This window comes from Passer montanus, unplaced genomic scaffold (genome assembly GCF_014805655.1).
Source record: "Passer montanus isolate IOZ18808 unplaced genomic scaffold, ASM1480565v1 scaffold76, whole genome shotgun sequence".
Taxonomy (NCBI): Eukaryota; Metazoa; Chordata; class Aves; order Passeriformes; family Passeridae; genus Passer; species Passer montanus.
Window position 1 is genome coordinate 2,595,330 of NW_024372813.1, and position 20,842 is coordinate 2,616,171.

Below are 20,842 nucleotides of genomic sequence, written 5' to 3' on the forward strand. Positions count from 1 at the left end.
AGTTGTCCCTGTTTCTGGCAGGGGGTGGGGCTGGACTGGATGAGCTGTAAGGTCCTTTCCAAGCCAAACCATTCCCTGGTTATCTGAGAGAGGAAGAGCTTGGTTCCAACTTCCAGCTGCTTCTCCCCTTTCAATGCTCCTCCATCACCAAATCCTTTCTATTTCAACATTCCATCAAATCCCTTGGATTTTTGTGGTGTGCTGACCCGGTCTCCCATGGCAGGATGAATTTCAGGACAGGGAATCAGATTTTTGTGTCCCCCTGTAGCCCCCACAGGAGCCTCCTTGTCCTCATCCCCATCCCGTGGGACTGAGCTGCTCCAGGAGGTGGGGGAGCTCAGCTTTGGGGCTCCTCTGCCCCCCAAGGGTGCCCCTGGAGAGGGGCTGGAGCCAGGCTGAGGACACAAAGTGTTTCCAGATGTTCTCCAGGGTGGCAGAAGTGCCTGGTGGAGACAGATGGGATCTGGCTTTTCCTTAAGCTCGGTTTTTGTGAGGAGCAACCAGCAATTTGTGGGCAGTGCCTGCCTGGGAAGGCAGAGCCAGCCCCAGCTCCTGCTCTGCCTCCCTCCCACCAGGGGTTTTATTTTGGGATGGAGGCTTTTCCAGGAATCTGGAAATGAAGGCTGGGCTGTGCTGCCCCTGGGAGGGGGGCCAGGAGCTCTTTGGGGGAAGGTTCCCGGGGTGTGCTGAGCTCTGCGGGGAGGGCAGGCGCCTTTGGGGCACCCACCCGGGATCTGGACAGCCCCTGGCACCTCGATGCCTTAAAACCCATCCCAAACCCATCCCGAACCCATGCCAGCCCTCAGCTCTGGTTCCCAGCAGGATGAGAAAGGCTGCTGAGTCCTCAGGGCGGGGCAGATTTCAGTAATCCCGGGAATCCCTGCCGGCCCTGGTTTTCCCAGACAAGGTGGATAATCCCCCCTGGCACATGCCAGCCAACACTGCTCCAGGTGTGCTCTGCCCACGTGCCCGCCCTCGGGGTGCCAGCATTCCCAGGGACGAGCTGGGGCATCCCAAACCTCTCCCCCGCCCTGGGAATGCAGTGGTGGGGAGGATCTCGGGATGGAGCCCCTGGAAAAGAGCGGGATGCTGCCCCCAGCAGCACCTGGAGCTTGGCTCAACCCGCCTTGCACTGGCAGAAAGCTGAAGAGCAGCATCCTGTGCTCCTGGTGGGAAGGGAAAACCACTCCAAGTCCAAGCCCAGCAGGGAAGGAGCTGGACAGGGCTGGATTTTCCCTAGGGACAGCCTAGGGGTGGGAGGGGCTCGGGGGGACCACAAGGACAGGACCAGCAGAGCAGCTCTGGGTGATTTGGACAAGCCCAAGGGATGGCCCAGCAGGAGCTCGGGGTCTGGGAATCACAGAAATACGGGAATATTCCCAGGAAAACCAGGCAGCATCAGGGAATTTGCTCTCCACTGTCTCCCTGAGGCCCTGAGAGCTCCCAGCTCCCTCCAGCCATTCCCTGCCTGGTTCTTCCCAGCTTGCCAGGATTGTTCAGAGGAGGAGACCTCCAGGAGATGCTTTTCCATGCCACCATTTCCCAGCAAATTTCATCTTATTTATCCAAGGTCTTTCCTGGGGATCAAATGAGCCAGGTTCTCCTCCCAGCCAGGTTCTCCTCCAGCCATGACAAGGACACTTTTCCTATAAATAAATACATGCAAGGAAAAGAAATAACCCCAAATCGGGTGCATTTTTGTGGAGATGGGATCTCAACAAAAGGATTTTTTCATGAAGCCTCGGTTTCCAGGAAAACCATCAGGCTCTGGAAGGATTCAGGAATAACCCCTGCTTGTGTTTCGTGTGGGGGATCAGCCCTGATCCCAGAGCTGCCACATCAAAACCCCTGGAATGGTGACTCTGCCATTCTGGTTTCTCCCTCAGGCAAAAATTCCTCTTCCCAGGAGATCAATTTTTCAGCCCAGTTCCAGTGGGGAAAAACATCAAAAGAGCCCCATTTCCCACAAGGCAGCAATTTCTTTTCCCAATCCTATTTAGGAAAATCTCGAGTTCAAAAAGATAAAGTAAATATGGAATGCAGGTCCCCTCCCCCTTTACTTAAAGGTTTTCTTTGTGTGCACACACAGCTCAAGTTCCTTTTTCTTGTCTTTTTTAAAGCCTGTTGTCATTTCCTCTTCCAAAGGTTGTTGGAATGAGGAACAGGACCATGAAAAATGTCAAAATACCGTTTTTGCCTTCCCCTTCTTCAGGAGAGAGGGAGAACCTGGTTTGAAACTTCTGCTGGCCCCAGAGCCCTCCCTCCTCTCTAGGAAGGAGCTGCAAACCTTCCTCCCTCATGAATGCCAAGCAGGAACAGCCCCTTGGAAGCTGTCCAGCTGGGGAGGAGATCCTGCAGCTCCTGCTCCAGGAGCTTCACAGGGGCTGGGAGGGGTGGTGGCAGCAGGGATGGAGACAGGGAATGGGGATGGAGACGGGGAACAGGGATGGATGGTGGAGGAGCAGGGATAGAGACAGGGAACAGGGATGGATGGTGGAGGAGCAGGGCTGGAGGGTGGAGGAGCAGGGATGGAGGGTGGAGGAGCAGGGCTGGAGGGTGGAGGAGCAGGGATAGAGACAGGGAACAGGGATGGATGGTGGAGGAGCAGAGATGGAGGATGCAGGAGCAGAGATGGGTGGTGGAGGAGCAGGGATGGAGGGTGGGTGCCAGGGATGGGTGATGCATGCCTTGGCTGGATGGTGGATGTCAGGAATGGGTGGTGTGTGCCAGGAAGGGTGGCAGAGAACCAGGGGACAGGCACAGGCAGCAGACAGGGACATCAGGGACATCAGGCTCATCTCCCCTGCAGGCTGAGGCTGTGTGCCAGAGCTGGGGCTGGGCATCACCCAGGGCTGGGCTTGGGGATTTGCTGCCCTGGGATCCTGCCCAGCAGGCACAGGAGGGGCAGAGCAGGGCACAAAGTCTCTGATAACTTTGTGTTCCTTATTTCCTTCTCCTCTTGGAGCCCCCACCCCAAACCTCCCTGTCCTGTGCCAGCTGGGCACGTGGGCACACGGCCACTCCGGGCTGTCCCTTTATTCTGCATCATCCAGTGGGGGAGAGCAGCAGCAGCTCCAGCCCCAGGAGGGCCTGGACAGCTGGGAGTGGAGACACCTCATGGGAGATCACCAAAATGGCCACAACTCCCTTTGCTGGGTGAAGTTGTGGCCTGACCACCACTGGAGCATTCCGACCTCATCCCCGTGATTCCCACTGTGCTCCCAAGAAAAAATGAAGGGACATTTTGGCTGACAAGGCTCCAAGGAGCTGGAGAGCTGTATAAGTATTTTACACCACCGAGCACATCAAGCCTTCCCCGCTCCCCCCCACCTCCCTCACAGAACATCTGCCCCTCCCACCCTCCCCAAAATCCCCCCCAAAATCCCGCCCGAGGCATCCCGGAGCCGTGGCGATAGCTCAGCTCAGAGCTGCGAGCACAGGGGGAGCCTCTCCCCTTCCCAAGCGCTGCCAGCCTCAGGCTAAGCTGCTTACAGGGCTCCTGCCAATCCAGCCGTGCTGCCAGGCTGCCACTTCCCAACCCCCACCCCCTCCCTGGCTCTGCTTCCCACCTTCCCCATGTCTTTATCCCAAGGGTTCCTCTCTGAACCCCCTTGGCAGGTCCTGGAGCGTGCAGCAGGATCCCATGGAGCTGCACAGGACAGAGAGCCCAGTCCAGTGTCCAAGCCCATCCAGCTGCAGGAATGCCAGCCCAGAGCAGTGTCCAGCGTGTCCCGCCCCTCCCACCCAGCCCACATCCACAGCATTGTCCGAGTCCACACATCCAGGGAGGGTTGGGAGCGACCGCAGAAGTCACAGAGAGGGAGGAAGGTTGGTGGTCAGCAGCTGCTACAAGGAAGAGCTGGGCAGGTTCAACGTGGAGCAAGGAGGAGGGAAAAAACCCAAGAACCAACTGAAAAGGAGGCAAAGGGAGGACGCCGGGATTCGGGGATGGATCTCTACCTTCTAGGCCACAGCCAGCACGGGACGGGAAAGGGACAGTCAGTGGTTGGTTGGCGGAGGGTTGGTTTTGTGTCACTCACGATAGAAAACATATTCGGTGTAAGAGGTCCAGATCCTGTCGTCCGTCTGCTCGTGGGCGAAGGCACAGGTGCCCGTGGAGTTGCAGGCCACCATGTGGAAGCCGGCATCGGCCAGTTTGTCAAAGGCTTGCTCCAGGAAGGTGAATTTGAGGTAGTACCTGGACGTGTACCTCTCCGGGGGCCTGTCCGGGTCCCTGCTCTCGTTCAAGGTGTCCCCAAAGACCTCCTTGGCCAGCGAGGTCTTGCCGCACACCATGATCCGGGCCACCCTGCGGAACTTGGCGTCCGTCTGGCTGTCCCTGCCCAGCGTGTAGGAGCCGCGGTAGCCGATGGTGATGAAGCCTGCCCGGCGGCCCTCGGTGCCAGCGGCGCCGGGCGGCGCGGCGGCGGCGGCCGAGCTCAGGCTGCGCGCGGTGTCCGCGCCGGGGGACGGCTCCTCGGGGTCGCTCTGGCAGGGATCGTCGCCCAGGGAGTTCTGCTCGCTGAGCTTGGGCACCAGCAGCTTCACCAGCTCGGGCAGCATGAAGTACTCGGCCTCGCGCTGCAGCCGGCCGCGCTCCGGGAAGTGCTCGGGCAGCACCAGCTGCCGGTCCCTCATGTAGTCCAGGATGTAGCGGAACAGGAACCCGTCCCGGTCCACAAAGAAGCGGCCCTTGCTGTCGCGGGCCAGCGAGCGCGCGCTCTTCTGGGTGAACATCTCCCAGAGCAGCGAGCCGGGCACGCTGACCAGCGTGGGGTGCCGGGTGATGTACACCTGTCCCCCCACGTTCAGCTCGATGATGTCAGGGAAGGGGTTGCTGTCCTCGCTGCCTTTGGCACAGCTCGCGGGCTCTGCCAGGGCCATGGTGAGCTCCCTCCTGCAGCACAAACAGGTCAAAACCATGTCAGAACTGCCAGAAAACACAGACCACTGCCCTGCTCCCGGCCGACTGCAGGGCATCCCAAGGGGCCCCAAGCCATTGCTCCGGTCCCAGGTGATTGGAAAGGATCCCAAGCCAGATCACACGTGGAGTCATAAAATTGTTTAGATTGGAAAAGCTCTCTAAGATCACAGAGTCCACCCCAGCACTGCCAAGCCACCACTAAATGCCTGGTTTGGGTCAGCAGGCAGGGCAGGACCAGATCCTTGTCTCTCCAGGAGTCTGGAAATCATCTCTCTTCCCCAATCCCTGGCTCCTGGAACAAGCAGCACTATCCAAAGCCACCTCCCCTACCGTGGCACACAGCCCGTGCTCTGACCGTGCCATCTCCACCTGAGCTCTCCAGGCAGCAGAGGGCTCGGCCCCTCTGCCCAGGAAGGTGCAGGGACGTGGGGCTGCTGTCAACAACAGGAAAGGCAGGGCTGTCACACCCTGGGGACCCGCCAGCCCGGCATCCTGCGGGCAGGAGCAGCTGTGAGGGAGGAGTTCCTGGTGCGGGGGCCCCGCCAAGCCGGGGCTGGAGGGGTTGTGGTGCCACGCAAGGAGCACCCTGGGGCTGGGGAAAAGCGGCACCAGCTCCCTGAAGGACAGAGGGACAGAGCCTTTTGGCACTCCTGCTCTGTCCTCGCTCCTGGAAAGTGCTCAACACGGACTCGCAGCCAAGCTGGGAGATGGCAGAACCTCTCCAAGGGGCTGGGAGCAAGACAAATCCTGGGCTGCTGCTACAGCAATTGCTCCGTGGCAGATGCCACGGATTTATACATTTTCCAAAGGCAAGCCGGTTCTTGGATGTCTCTTGACACTGCAAATCAGCAGCTTACATAAACCTGGCTCAGCAGCCGGAGCCTGGATCCGTGCCGTGCTCTGTGCAGGCATTTGGGAGACCACGGAGGGAAGGGGTTCCCTGGGCTGACCTCCAGCTCTGCCCCCTCCCTGGGTGATCTCAGTGCTGCCCTAGGTCTGCGTGGAGGTTGGGACCCCCCAGGACTGGTCCCACACCCAGGGAACAGCCCAAGGGCTCGCCCCGTCCCCATGTCCTGCTGCAAAGACTCCCAGGAGCTGCTCCAAAGGATCCCAACACAAATTTCGGAGCAACTAAAGGACAAAGACAGAACTCTGGGCACTTTCGGGCATGGGGGCAGAGCTGAGCCAACGTTTCACTGCTCCTCCCGGCTCATAGGGAGAATCGCCTTTGAACAAGGAGTGACTTGGGCAACGAAGAGACGGAAGGATGGAAAGAGGATGAGCGCGGTCCCGGCTTCCCGGTCCCCTCCCGCAGTGGCTCTGGATCCCTTTCCCTGGCGATTCCATGCCCACGGCACAGCCCAGCGGGCAGGAGCCGCCCGTGCCCGGAGCTCGCATCCCTTTGTCATGCGGGAGGGGCTGCCCATGGTGGGCTGGGGGCTCGGGGGGAACGGGCAGAGCGGCCCCGCTGTTTCCTTTGCCCGCCCCAGGCGCGGACCCGGCGGTGACAGCGGCGGGGACCTGAGCGGGGACAGCGGCGGGGACAGCGGCGGGGACAGCCCGGCTCAGCCCGCGGGCCGTCCCGGCGCTCCCGGCCGGGGGACCCCCACCCCGCCGCCCCGGTTACCTCGGCAGGGCGGCCCGGCCCCTCCGCTCCGCTCCGCTCCTCTCCGCCGCGCTCCCCGCCGTGCCGCTCCGGCCGCGCCGCTCCCGCCGCTCCTCCCCGCCCGCCCGGCCCTGGCCCCGCCGTTTTATGGCCAGGAAGGCGGCGAGCGCCATCCCCTCCTGTCCCCGGGACCGCCTTCCTCCCGCCTCCCTCCGCCTCCACCCGACCAGCCCCCAGCATCCCCGCATCCCGTTAGCACAGCCCGTTCCCTGCTCCCCCATCATTCCCCGTCCCCGCATCCTTCCCGCTCTGGTACCGGGCAGGACTGACTGGGGAATTCCAGGGGCGCCCTCGCCATCGCCTGGGAATGCAGCGGGGCTTGCAGAAAAGGAGGGAGAGGGACTTCTAACGCGGCCAGATGGTGCCAGGACAAGTGGAACAGTTTGAAACTAAAAGAATGGGGATTTAGGTGGATACTGGAAAGAAATTCCTCCCTGTGAGGATGGGGAGGCCCTGGCACAGGGTGCCCAGAGCAGCTGTGGCTGCCCCTGGATCCCCGGAAGTGTCCAAGGCCAGGTTGGACAGGGCTTGGAGCATCCTGGAACAGTGGAAATTGTCCGTGCCCATGGCTGGGGGTGAAATGGCTTTGAGGTTCCTTCCAACCCAAACCATTCAATGATTCCATAATTCCAAACCCAGCCAGCAAAAACCTTACAGCAGCCAAACTCTTGCTACTCCTTGGATGATTTTATATGGTTGAGCTGCAGGGACTGAAATCCCCTTTCCCAGGGTAGGAATGACACCAGTGGGATCATAAGGAGCTTAGGCTGTTGTGGCAGCCTGTTTGTCCAGGCTGGGAAAACCAAGCAAGGAAAGAAATCCAGCTCTTTTTAGTTTACTTGAAATTTCTGGTTTTATGTAAATCCAGGAAAATATGACAACTCCAAACAACATCCCAATATTTACACGTTTCCTGGAATCCTTTCCATGGAAAGTCCAATGAAGCTTAAATCCCAACATTCTCTGACAGCAGAGCTGGCCTGAGTTCATCCATGAATTTTTGTCCCTCTTAAATTTTGTAAGAGCAGAAGATGTGATTTCTTCTTCTCCTGCAAATAAAATCCTTAAGTCTGGGCGCTCACATCCAAGGAATTTTTCTGTTTGGGTTTCTCCTTGTTGTTTTCTTGTACCTCAGGGCTGTTTGATTATTTTCCCATAAATTGCAGGAACTGTGTTCTGTGGATATTTTGTAGGACATATTTATAGATGGGGGACACCAATTTTTTGGATGGATGGATGGATGGTACTTGAAGCATCTTTGAAATTGGCTTGGGGGAAAATTTAGCCACCATGGGCCTGTTTGTTTTTTGGGATTGGGATGCAATCCAGTATGGTTTTGTCCCACTTTTCTGGAGGTCTGATCCAATGTAACTGCAAGTTCATAAAAAAATTCCCAGGGAATTTTCAGCTCTGCTGGCTCACAACTCCCTGTCTCAGGGAGATGCTCTGACCCCAGCCATGATCCAAGTCACTGATCCAGCCCAGTGCCTCCATCCTTGACAGCTGTGCCACGACTTGGCAATGAACAAATTTTTCCTAAAATCGAATTTAAACTGATTTATCCTGGAGGCTGTGCTGGGACAGTCAGGATGGGAGATCAGGACAGGCCCAGTGACAGGAGCAATGATGGCACTTCCTGTTCTTTTTTCCCTTTCCCTTTCCCTTTCCCTTTCCCTTTCCCTTTCCCTTTCCCTTTTCCTAGCTGCCTCTGTGCTTTTTCCTGACATACCTGAGGCTCATGGGGGACAAAAATTGCATCCAAATTGGTGTAAATATTCCCATAAGCTGATGTGGAAATCATGGAAACCATCGAGGCTAAGGCTGATGTGTCCAGAGGCAACTGGGAATGGGATCTCCAGGGAAGGGGAAGATGTTTGGCACCATGGAAGTGACCAGGGGGCCTGGAAACTCAGGAGAAGTTGCCAGGAGGTTTTATAAAGCAGCATTTACAAGTTCTTCCAAGAAAAGTGAAGCAGGAATTTGGGTCCCTCTCTGGCTTCTGAAGACTTTTATCAACCACAAGAGTGGCAGATGATTCATCCCCATCCCAAGAGAAGGCAGGGAAGGGTTTAATGAGGGTTTGTTTGTGTCCACTCTGGGACTCCATGGAGTGATTGTGAGGAAGGCCCTGGACTCACTTCCTGGCTACTATTCCTATGTTCTCCAAGCTTGGACACAAGTCCCTTCACCCCACAGTGCCTCATCCTCCTCATCCCCCTCCAGAGAGTCCTGCCCACAACCCAGCACTGCTAAAACCCCCTTGTGCTGCCCCAAAACTCATTGAAGGTTCCTTATATTTGCATTTTTAAGGATTGAGGAGTGTAAACTGGAAATGGGACTCAAATGTTTCCATTGTCTGATTTTTCCTCAGCTAAAAAAGCCCAAAAGACAATAAATTGATTGTGGGCCATGAGGATCCTGTGACCCACCACGTTGTGAGGATGCTGCCCCAGAGCCCTGATGCTGCTCCATCCTTTCCTTGTCCAGAGATAACACAGGGAATTGCCAGTGGAGGCAGGAATATTTACCAGAGGAAAAATCCCCTAATTCATGGGTGTCAGAAGGGTCCACACAGAGGTTCAGATTCCTCGGTGCCATGGCTGTGATTCACAAGTCAGGACTGGAGGCAGGAATCTTTCATCCTTAAACAAAGTGGAGCTAAAAAGCCCTAAAAAGGCAACAGAATCCCTGAGTGCCAGACTCCTGTGGGGCACGGAATTATTTTTAGACATTTGGGGCACTGAATTATTTTTATAGATTTGGGGCACTGAATTATTTTCAAGACATTTGGGGCACTGAATTATTTGTAATCCCTTCGGGGTCTTCTGGCTGTATGTCCATCAGTGGGAAAATCCCCCTTTGCAGCATCCCTGTTCCTGCTGGTGCTCCCAGCTCTGTCTCCCTCTTCCCCACCCTCATTCCCCCTTCATTCTCCCCCCGTGCAGGGTTTTCCTCTCTGGGTTTAATTAAAACCCCACCCTGGGTTTGGGGTGAGAAGAGCTCCGGCCTGAAGGGGCTCTCACCCTTCAATCACTGGCACCGTGCAGGCTCCCAGATTCCCAAAATCCGAAGGAAACTCCTCAAACCCCATGTTTTTCTCTTTCCCTGCACCTGCCTCCTCCCGGAGCCGCCAGCTCTGCCGGCAGCGCGGAGCTCCGGGCGCCTGAGGAGAGGCGACAGCAGCGACATTCCTGCTGCGGCTGTGCCCGAGCCTCTCCTGCGCCTCCGCCGAGCTCGGCAAGCTCCAGCCGCTGCCTGCCTCTATGAAAAGGGGTTAATGTGCTGGTGCCTGGGGCTCAGGTGGCTCCGCAGCCCCGGGGACAGCGCACTGCGCTCTGAGCCCGGCGGGTCGGAGCTCCTCAATAATTCACGGCCCCGTCCGAGCCGCGCCGCTTCCAGCAGCGGCTGCCGCCTCGCCTCCGGCTGTCGCGGCCCTCTGGTGACAGATCGGGTTGGACAAGGCAGGGAAAAGGCTCTGCTTTAATTGGCTCCTCATTAGGGGAGCTCGGCCGGCAGCGCTGCCCGAGGCGAGGGCAGGGCTGGAAACTCCTCCCGAGGGAGCCCGGGCTCGGGGGCACCACCACGGGAGGGTTTTCTGCCATGCTCTGATGGGACCAGAATTGTCACCACAAGGATGATGGAAATGCTGTGTCCGGAACCTGCTTCCATCCTGGATTTGCCAAGAGGAACAAAGGAGAGTCCATCCATCCCACCTCATCCCTGGATGGACGCTTTGGAGCTGCTCGTCCCTGAAGCAGAGATGTCTCACCCAGACCTTTCCTTGTGGCCTCTTCCAAGCTGGGCAATTAAAATCCTGATTAAGGAGCACAGACACCTCTGGATTTCAGGCCAGGGCTGTCAGCTGGAGCAGGGTTGGGAATATTTCAGCCGCAGAGGGAAAGGGGTGAGGAATGGCCTGGCCAGAGCAGGAACACCTCCTGAAAAGCAGTGCGGAGCCAGAGGGACGAGGGACACCACGGCCTCCCAGTTTCTCTGCCTTGCACTATCTGCCAGCATTCTGGAGGATTTTATTCCTCCAAGGGAATTGTCCTCCTGGGAGAAGAATTCTGAATTCTGCTCCCAGAACAGGAGAGCCCAGTGAGTCCAGCCTTTCCCTGAAGCAGGTCCCATGGCCTTTGCCCTCTCACTCCCCTGTGGGTGCTTGGGGCCTCTGCAGGATGCAGGGAAAGCTCCAGCAAACCAAAATGAATGGGTTAAAAAAACTTGTGCAAAGCCCACGGGGTTTCTGGGATGTGGATCATCCCCACAGCGAGCTGGGAACAACCTGGGCTGCCAAACTCCCCCCAGACACTCGGATTTCCATGCACAGAGGATTTATTTCGGTGCTGTTCAGTAGGACCCAGCTGAGATGGGACAAGAAGGGAGGAGGTGGCAGGTGGGTGACAGGAGGGACCTGTGGGGGCCTGGTGCAGCCAGTCTGTTCCTCAGGCTCTGCCACGGCACTGCCCTGGCATGGAGGTGCCAGCTGGCTGCCAGAGCCAGCCTGGGAATGCTGCTGGGACAGGGAACAGGGGGATCTGTCTGGGCAGCAAGGAATCCCCCAGAGCAAACCCAGCCGTGCCCTCCCCTCTCCCTCCTGCAGATGGGAGGGATTCAGCCTCACAGATCTCCAGGTTTCTGGCTCAGACCAGTTTCAGGAGAGTGCTGAGACCCTTCTCTTCTTCACTCATCTCTTCCCAGGAAGGGCTGCCCAGCACTGGAAAAGTCTTTCCAGGGCAGTGGTGGATTCACATTCCTGGAGGGATTTAAAGGCCCTGTGGATGTGGCACTTGGGGACGTGGGTCAGAGCTGGAGGAATGGTTGGATTTCATGGTCGCTGAGGGCTTTTCCAGGCTCAGAGGCTCTGTCATCTCCAGCCCAAATGAGTCCATGGCTTGTCCTTCCCACTCCTTCCCATGCCACTCTCACCCTTCAGCTGAGGGTCCCGGTCCCTTTGTCCATGGAGCTGCTTTCCCAGTGTCTCAGAGGGTCAAGGACACATCCAGAGCCACCCCCAGCCACAGCCAGCCCAGCCCAGCTGGAGCTGTGCTGGGAACAGCAATTCCAGCCCTGCTGGCCTGCAGGGAGGGTTCCCTGCCCGGATCTGCAGCTGGGCAGGGACAGGCCCAGGAGCATCAGTGTCGCTTTGCCAGCCAGGGGTGGATTTTGGAAGGCACATCCCTACCCAGCACTGTGCCAGGGAAATTTGTTGGCCCATTTCCCTGGCCGTGTGCCCCGTGTGCCTCATGACTCGCAGAGATCCAGCAGTGCCAGCGCTCCCAGGGACACAGGGCTGGGGAGGGAGCATTCCTTGTGCTTGGAAGGGGGTTTGGAGCTCCCATCTCCCTGGGTCAGCTCCTCAGATCCCAGCCCAGTTTGGGATAACTCTTCCCCTGAGGGTGGTTTGGAAGAGCAGAGCCCTGCAGGGACTGAACCTGGCACAGGGACAGAACTCTGGAGCTTCCTGAATGGACAATTTATCCTTTCAAAGTTGAGAGGAGAATCAAAAATCCCCAGATCCTGGATGGGAAGGGACCTTAAAGCCCACCTCATTTCCAAGCCCTGCCGTGAGCAGGGGACCCCTTGGAAGGGTGGAGGTGGCAGTGACTGGGCTGTGCTGCTGTCCCCGAGTGGCTCTGGGCCAGCGCCAGTACCAGGAGCAGTCGGGGACTTCAGCCCTGCCCTGAGTGACAAAGTGACATTTCACATGTGCTGGGCATTCCCAGGGGTGTTCTCTGACAGTTCTTCCTGGTCCTCAGTTCCCTGAGCCTGCCTGGCTCCTCCTTTTCCTGTCAGGAATGTTTGGAAGTGGGGCAAGGAATCATTTTCGGAGAAATGTCTCCCAGCTTCCCTCCCTTCTGATTCCCTCTGGCCCAGGAGGAGCCTGGGACAGGAGCAGTGCAGGGATTTGAGATCTTGGTAGCCCTGCTGCATGTGAAACCCTTTCCAAGGGCTTTCATTCCCAACAGATCTTGGACTTGGCCCCGGATGAGTTTTCCTGGAGGATCTGCAGCACCTCCGCAGGCAGGCTGTGCTCCCTCCATCCCAACAGAGACCAGTGATGCCATGACAAGGGACAGGACGAAAGGAAACAGCCTCAGCTTGTGCCAGAGGAGCTCCGGGTTGGATATTAGCGAGGATTTCCCCACAGAGAAGCTCGTCCAGCCCCGAGTCCCCATCCCTTCAGGGATTTCCCAGCCCTGTGGGTGTGGCACTTGGAGCCATGGCCTGGGGGTGGCCTTGGCAGAGTTAATGATGGCTGGAGCCATCATTCCCATTTATCTCAAGATTCAAGGAGCAAAATCCGTGGAATTCCAGCTGATCAGCTCCTGTGGCATTCCCAGCTGACAGGAAATTCGGATGAGCCCCACTTTTCCCTGCATCCAATTCTCTCTCCCCTCCCCCCCAGATATAATTAAATTAAATTAATCTGATTATCTGTACAGTCTATCAGAAAAAGAAATCTTAATAGCCTGCTCAATGTGATGAATTAATAGATATTAATTAGAATTCATGGCATTTATCACCATCTCACTGGGCTGGAACTCTGAAAACATTGGGGGAAAAATTCTCATTTTTAGGTTTATGTCAGATCAAACCTTTATCTCATCTGGGCGTGTGTCACACAAAGTTCCAACCCTTGTGACACCGAGGTGGGGACACACACACACACATATCCCCTGAAAGGGCCATAAATGGCTGTGGGGTCACCTGCAGGTGGCCCAGAGGTGGATGAATATTTGAATATTTCTCAGTTCTGCTGGAGGCTGCTGGGGTGGGCAGGGGATCTCTCCGTGTGTGCCAGGTCTCGTTGGGTGCTCAGGGATTTGGGAATATCCCAGTCTGTGATCCCCATCCCTCGCTCGGGCTCACTCTATTTGTTGGTTGTGTTTACTTGAGGGGAAAAATGAAAAAAAAGAGAAAGTGGGGCCATAAAGCAAAAGCAGTTTAAAGCTGTGGCTCTGGCTGTGCAGGACATAAATCAGGAGAGAGGGAAGGGAGGGGACGGAAAGTGGCCGCAGGACCTGGCAGGGGTGGCGGGGAGCAGGGAGAGCCTTTCCGTGACTCCCAGCACCCTCTAGTGGGATCTCCGCCTCTGGAGCATCCCAAAAAACCACCGAGCATCCCAAAAACCTGGCACACGGGGGAGGAGGAGGGTGTGCAGCCCTGTCACCCACCAGTGGCTCGGGATCCACCCCAGGGCTGCTCATGCAGATGGGGGAAGGTCCCTGCAGCATCAGGAGCTTTTCCAGAGGAAGGGATAGCCCTGGAATTGTTCACACTGCAAAGATCACTCCCTCCCAGGAGCTGAGTCCCTCCTGTCCTCTCTGCCTCTGCTCCCTGGGATGTCAGTGGAGCTAGGGGTCAGATCAGAGCACCCCGGGAATGCTCGGGAGTGAAACAGCCCCAAAATCTGGGATGGAGCCAGGGCTAGTTCTCCAGGCAGCACAGGGGATCAGCCACAGCGTTCCAGGGTGGGAGATCCCAAATGATGCAGCTTCCCTGCATCCCTGGGCCTGCTTCCTTCCTGGCTGCAAAGAAAGAAACCTGGGGGAGTGGAAAATAATCCTGTGGGAATTTGCCATTAAAGAATATGAGGCAAAACCCCATTCCTGCTCTTCCCTGGAACAAAGCAGTGACTTCTTGGCCTGATTTTTTTAGAATGGAAAATGGAATTGTGGAATGGTTTGGATGGGAAGGGACTTTTCTTAGGTTGGAAATGCAAGATGTTATTGGGGTGTGTGTTCTGTCCCCATCTGTCAGAGCTGGGCAGTTCTCTGCTGTCCATGGGGCAGTTTTCTTTCTCTCTCCCACAGCCAATCCTCCCTCCAGGAGATCTCTGCTGTCCATGGCCAGGGAGTGTCCCTGCAGGGCTGATCAAATTCCAGCATCCCATGGGGAGATGCTGTGCCCAGGGCAGGAGCCAAGCATTCCTACCTGGATACAATCTGAGCCTGGAGCTGCAGAGGAAAACTCCCCCCTTGTGCAGGATCCCTGCTCCAGCAGAAGCACAGCTGGCACTGCAGGAGGGCTGAGCCCCCATGGGATGGGGCTGTGCCACCACCCTGACACACAGGGGCTCAGGGCCTGCTCTGACTCTGGCAGTGGTGGGTTTTTTGTATACTATTACATTTGTATATTCATTTTTCCTTGTAAAGAACTGTTATTCCTCCTCCCATACCTTTACTTAAGAGCCCCTTAATTTTAAAATTATAACAGTTCAGAGGCAGGGATTTTACATTTCCATTTCAAGGGAGGCTCCTGCCTTCCTTAGCAGACACCTGGCTTTTCAAACCAGGACAGGACTTTAGAGCTCATCCCATCCCACCCCTGCCATGGCAGGGACACCTTCCACTGCCCCAGGCTGCTCCCAGCCTCAATGTCCAGCCACTGCCAGGGATCCAGGGGCAGTCCCAGCCTGTTTCCCTGACTAGACCTGGATGATCTTCCAGAGCAGAGGCTGCCCATGCCGGGATCAGCAATTCCAGCCCTCCTGGGTTATCCTTTGGAACACTCCAACCAGCTATCCCAAACTGTTGGAGCCATTTTTCCAACTGGAATCCTGAGGCTGTGGCTTCCCCAGGGCAATTCCATGTGACCTAAAAAGCTGCTGCTCGGTGTGTTTTAAAGCTTTGCCTCTTCATTTGCAGAGTGGCTTTTGTCCCCAAGCACTGGGCGGGGGGACAAATAATTCCTGAGGACTTTATGGGGTATGGAACAGAACAAATGGCTTCTCCTAAAATGTTTTCTGTCTTCCATAAATCTTGATTCACTGCTCTATCATTTCCTAACACAAAGCAGCTCAAAACCCAGGAAAAAAATTGATTGGTGATGTTTTTATAATCCCAAATGTGATTCCTGTGTGGCAAAGACGAGAGGGCAAAAATTTGCTTTCCTGGGATTGCACATCCAGATCCCGGCTGCTGCTGCCTCCAGCCATCCTCTCTGGGAGAAGGGATGGGATAGGAGCAAGGCCAGGTCATGCCTCATCCACCTCCTGGCAGGGAGCTGCTTCCTGACCTGATTTCCCATTTCCAGCTGCCTCCAGGCTGTTGCTGCACAGCCTGCGAGGAATCCCCCACCAGTGGCTTCTCCACTGCCCTGCTCCTCATCCAGGGTCTGGAGGGATGGGCGGGAGAGCTGCAGGGCTTGTAAATCTGGGAATGTCAAGAGAAGATAATGGGAGCCTTTACACTGCCCCAGTTTGAGTTTTTGGATCTTATAATCATGGAAAGGTTTGGCTTTGGGAAGGAATATCATCTATTTAATCTGTTTCCACCCTCCCAGCTTTTCAGAGCTGTCTGCAAGGTGGTTTCACCCAGAAGAGCCTGGAAAAGGCCATTTCTGCATCTTCCCATGGGTTCTACTAATTTCTTATCTGAAAAATGAAGCAGGAGCACCTCCAATCCCAAACTCTGCTCATTGCCAGCAGGGAAGAGGGGACAAATCAGCTTTATGGGATGCAGCTCCAGCACAGGGCCTGGGCTTGTCTCTGTGTGCAAGAAAGCAAATCGAGAGCTGAAGACAAAGAGCCCCCCTTGAACTGAGCGAGGCTCAGAGCACGCGAGCAGAGCAGGAGGAGAATTCATGAAAAATGAACGAAGAGCAGGCGGCTGCCAGGAGCAGAGGAGATGAAGCTCCCGGAGTTATCTGGGGCATGAAGAAACTCAGCAGGCCAGAAAAATGTGAGCAGAGAGCAGCGGAGGTGAAAAGCGAGGCTTTATGTTTAATTAATCACCCTGTTTGCGTTGGAATGGCGGCGTCCTGCTGGGGACAGCGGGGACGGCAGGGACAGCAGGGACAGCAGGGACAGCAGGGACAGCAGGGACAGCAGGGACACGCCAGGCCTGGCTGTGCCACCGGGTCCCACCAGTGCAACTGGCTCCTGATGTCCTGCTGGAACCCTGGTTAGTGAGAATTTCAGACTTTCTGTGCTGCCAGGCACTCACCCTCAGGAGAACACTGCACTGACCTGAGGCCATGGAGAAGCTTCCAAAATGGAATGATAAAACTGGGATTTTGGGTGTGGGGTTTGAGTAGAAGTGTGTGATATCACAGGGTGGAAAACTCAGAGTTTAAGGTTTTAGAATATAGCAATATATATAAAAAAGATGGAGGTTTTAGGGCAGAGGCTGGTCCTTCTTCTTCACCTTCTTCTCCCTGGGTTTGGGTGGTTTTGTGTAATTGGATAAAAAAGTCCACAGGTGTTTTGTTATTGGGTTAAAAGTGAAAATAATTTAGGTGTCATTTCTTAATTAGAAAGTTTATCCTTAAAAGGCCTCATAGAGAGAGAGAGACATGGCTCCATTTTTAGTTTGTTAAAGTGATGTAGAACTCAGGGTTTGTGAAACCATAATGTAGATAAAAGCTAATAAACATCTGAGTCCCAACAAAAATACCATCTCATGCATTTAATCCCAACCCTACCAAAAGAAACCCAAAAACTCCACAATGCCCCATGCAGTTTTCCCTTTTCCCTGATTTTTGGGGATGATCTAAATCAGTGGAGCCTGTGCTGCACCGAACCCTTAATGCTGAACATTCACACAAGAGCCCACGGGAGGAGGCAGTGCCAGGGCTGGGATGTCTGGGATTTTCCTGCCTTTGGCACTGGGAGGTGAATTTTAAAAGAGGGATAAAGAAAAATAGAAAGAAAAATCCCCCCCTGGAGCTGCAGTTCCGTGCTTGTTGGGTGGCAGGTGAGCTCAGATGGAGGAACCATTTCTCTCTGGAAAGACTGACACTTTTAAACCAAGAAGCAGGAAATGTAGGTAATTAAACCTTGATTCTGACGCTTTCTAACCAAGAAATAGTAAATGGAGGGGATTTAATCCCTATTTCACTCTATTTATCAGAGAAATAGGAAATGGAGATGATTTAACCCTGATTTTGACTGTTTTTAACAAAACAAGGAGGAAATGAAAAATGATATAACCCTGATTTTGACTCTTTAACCAAACAAAGAGGAAATGAAGGGGGATTTAACCCTGATTTTGACTCTTTAACCAAACAAAGAGGAAATGAAGGGGGATTTAACCCTGATTTTGACTCTTTAACCAAACAAAGAGGAAACGGGGTGTGATTTCACTTTGATTTGCTTTTCTCCCTCTGCAGCTCTGATGCTTCTCCTGCACCTGGGGACTTCCTGCCCCGGCCTCAGCTCAGGGCTTTGCTCAGGTCCCTCAGGCTTCCTGTTTTGCTCTCAGAGCTTTCATTTCACCCACAAATCATTTCCTGTTCTGAGGCTCCCTGTGGCTGATCCCTTCCATTTCGGCTTCTCTGGTAAATCTTTGCCCTCCCTTTCCTTTTCCCAGCAGCTGGGTGGGTGATGGGGGAAGCTCAGGAGCTTTTCCTGACATCTTGAAGTCTCTCAGGTTGTCTCTGGATGCCGGGGGGTGGTGGGGCTGTGATCCTGCTCTGCTGCCGACAGCTTTTCAATCCCAGCCACGGGAAGTGTCGAGCCTCCCAAATTAACTCATCCAGCAGCATGGAGCCCTCTATTACTCTGCCTTTCCATCATTTTCCTGGAGTTCAAGTGCTGCTCTAAATGAATTAGTGTTGGGAAATGGGTGTGGGGAGGGAAATGCCATTGGAGAGGCTGAAAACCTGACAGGAATGGAGGAACCAGGGTAACCCAGAAAGGTTCAAAGGGATGTGGTGCTGACAGAATCATTTTAGTAGCAAATTGCGTTTTATTTTGTGGGGGGGGTCACAGGCATGGGAGGAATTTTTAATAATTTGGCATGTGATTCTAAGCTTGTCAAATGTGTGGCTGAGCTGAGGGAGTAACCGGGAGGGAGCTGTTGAGGGGTTCATTGCTTTCAGTTCACTGCAGAGCCACGAATTCAACAACAAATTCCGCCTCCCAAAGATTCCCAGTGCCTGTTGTTGTTGTTGTTGTTGTTGTTGTTGTTATTATTATTATTATTATTATTATTATTATTATTATTATTATTATTATTATTATTATTTCCTCCCATACAGTCCCAGTGCCTGTTTTATTATTATTATTATTATTATTATTATTATTATTATTATTATTATTATTATTATTATCCTGCAGTCTGTATTTTTATTTACCCCTGGTTCTCAAACATTTTCAGAACTCGATGTTTCAGTTGTAGCCCCTTGGTTTTTCCCCTCCCCACGCAGCTCAGAGGCTGTGAAAGGATGGCTCGTGGTCTCCAAGTGTTTATCCAGGCCTTGGATTGCCGGGAATCCTGATAATGCTGGGTCTGCTGAGAATGGAGAAGCACCCCAGTAACACCTCCCATGGTAGGGGTTGGAAGGAGAGGAGCTTTAGGGTGTCTTCAAACCCAGCTTCCTGAGACCTGGGAGTGCCAGAATTCCAGAGTGGTTTGGGTTGGAAGGGACCTTAAAGCCCATCCCATCCCATCCCATCCCATCCCATCCCATCCCATCCCATCCCATCCCATCCCATCCCATCCCATCCCATCCCACCTTCTGGAGCCCAGGCTGCTCCAGCACTTCCAGGCATGGGGCAGCCAGAGCTGGTATGGATCATCTCTTCATCCTGGCTGTGTTTTGCAGGGAGATGCCCCCATGCTCCAGATGCTGAGGGGATGCTGAGGGGTTTCCTTCCCTCCTGGATCATCCATCTCTAATTTAGGGAAGTCAGGCTGGCCAAACACCCGAGCGTGGCTGAGCGGTCACAGTGGTGCTCACTCAAAGGCTGGACTTGATGTTGGGGTTCTTTTCCAAGCCTGTTCCATGATTCCCTGGTGATGCACAGACACAGCCTCCATGGAAGGCCCAGGAGCTCTGGAGCAGTTTGCAGCAGCCCAGGGAGGCTGCAGAGCTCTGCTCTTGTCCAGCCACAGCCAGGCCCATCTGGCCATGGGGACAAAGCTCCTTGACAGACAACTCCAGAGGGGATTTAAAGATTGGATTTACTGAAAGAGGGATTATGGAGGGCTAGACTCAGCGGGAATTTGTGCCTTTAGGGTGACTTTAAGGTTTTGGGGAAATGCAGCTTGGATCAGGTTCTCCCTTTCTGCTGCTGGGGCTGGCAGAGCATCGTTAAAGTTGGGATAATGAGGGTTTTTGTTAATGGGAATGTTCCAGAGGCTTTGGCAACATGCCTGGGATTTCACAAACGTGAAAATAAATGGGAAAAAGAGCAGCTTCCCAGTTTTACATCCAGAACAAATGAAGTACAGCATGGCTGGCAGGAAAAATCCCAATGCAGATACCAGATCTGCTGTGACCACTCATTATCGCACATTTCCCACACACAAGGAGACCAGGAGCTCCCACCACACCTGAGAATCTCTTTAGCAGGTGAGCCTGGCTCCTGCAGCTGCTTTGGCTCCTCAGGAATTCAGAGTAGGAGATGTCTCCAGGATTTTCAATCTTTCCCCCCTCATTTGACATCCCATGGGATAAACTGGTAATACTGATCTTAAATATTGGTGTATTTTTGCCCACCTCCTGCTGGGAGGCAAAGAGAGAACCTGGCTCTCCTTCCTGTAATTCCCAGCCTGCATTCCTGCCCCCATCGTTCCTGTTGTGCTGTGATGTCCTTTAGCTCAGGCAGCTCTTTGCCTTCCCAGATGTATTTTTAGATTGCAGCCTCCTCTCCTTTCACCTTCCTGCTGGCAGGATGAGCAGAATGACCTCTCCACATCCTCTGCTGGTGCCAGAACACAGGAATGGCTTCCCACTGCCAGAGGGCAGGGATGGATGGGATATTGGGAGAGAATTGTTCCCTGGGAGGGTGGGCAGCCCTGGCACAGGGTGCCCAGAGCAGCTGTGGCTGCCCCTGGATCCCTGGCAGTGCCCAAGGCCAGGCTGGACAGGGCTTGGAGCATCCTGGGACAGTGGAAAGCATTGGAACAAAATGGGCTTTAAGGTCCTTTCCATCCCAGACCATTCCTTGATTCTCTGATTGTCTCTTCCCCTCACCAGGCCTGGAGCCTCTTCCTTGCCCCTTCCTGGCTCCTTGCATGCAGCCAGCCAGAATTCTCCCTCTCATCCCTCAAATGGAACCTCCTCAGCAGCTGGAATTCAAACCAGGGTTTCCCTGGCACCAGCAGCTGCTGACACAGCAAATCCAGCCCCGCTAAAGCTCCAGCAGCCTTGACCAAAACATCATGAATATTCACGAGGTGATTAATTAATGTCTCCCTGCTTTAATAGCTCCTCACAAAATTCTGTGCCATCCCGGGGGCTGGCACCCGGGTGGAAGTGTCACTTCAAGGTATTTTGGAACAACCTGGCCAGGAGTGAAC

At 54.6% G+C, this 20,842-nt stretch overlaps 1 protein-coding gene across 1 annotated transcript; it reads right to left on the reverse strand.

The window, feature by feature from the left end:
- Positions 1–2,569: 2,569 nt before the first annotated feature.
- Positions 2,570–6,611, reverse strand: LOC120512676 (BTB/POZ domain-containing protein KCTD12-like). The gene is made up of 2 exons (XM_039731245.1): positions 6,552–6,611; positions 2,570–4,897 (listed from the first exon to the last, which is right to left on the reverse strand). The coding sequence occupies exon 2, from the start codon at positions 4,882–4,884 to the stop codon at positions 4,033–4,035; it is 852 nt and encodes a 283-aa protein (XP_039587179.1). The 5' UTR covers positions 4,885–4,897; positions 6,552–6,611; the 3' UTR covers positions 2,570–4,032.
- Positions 6,612–20,842: the final 14,231 nt, after the last annotated feature.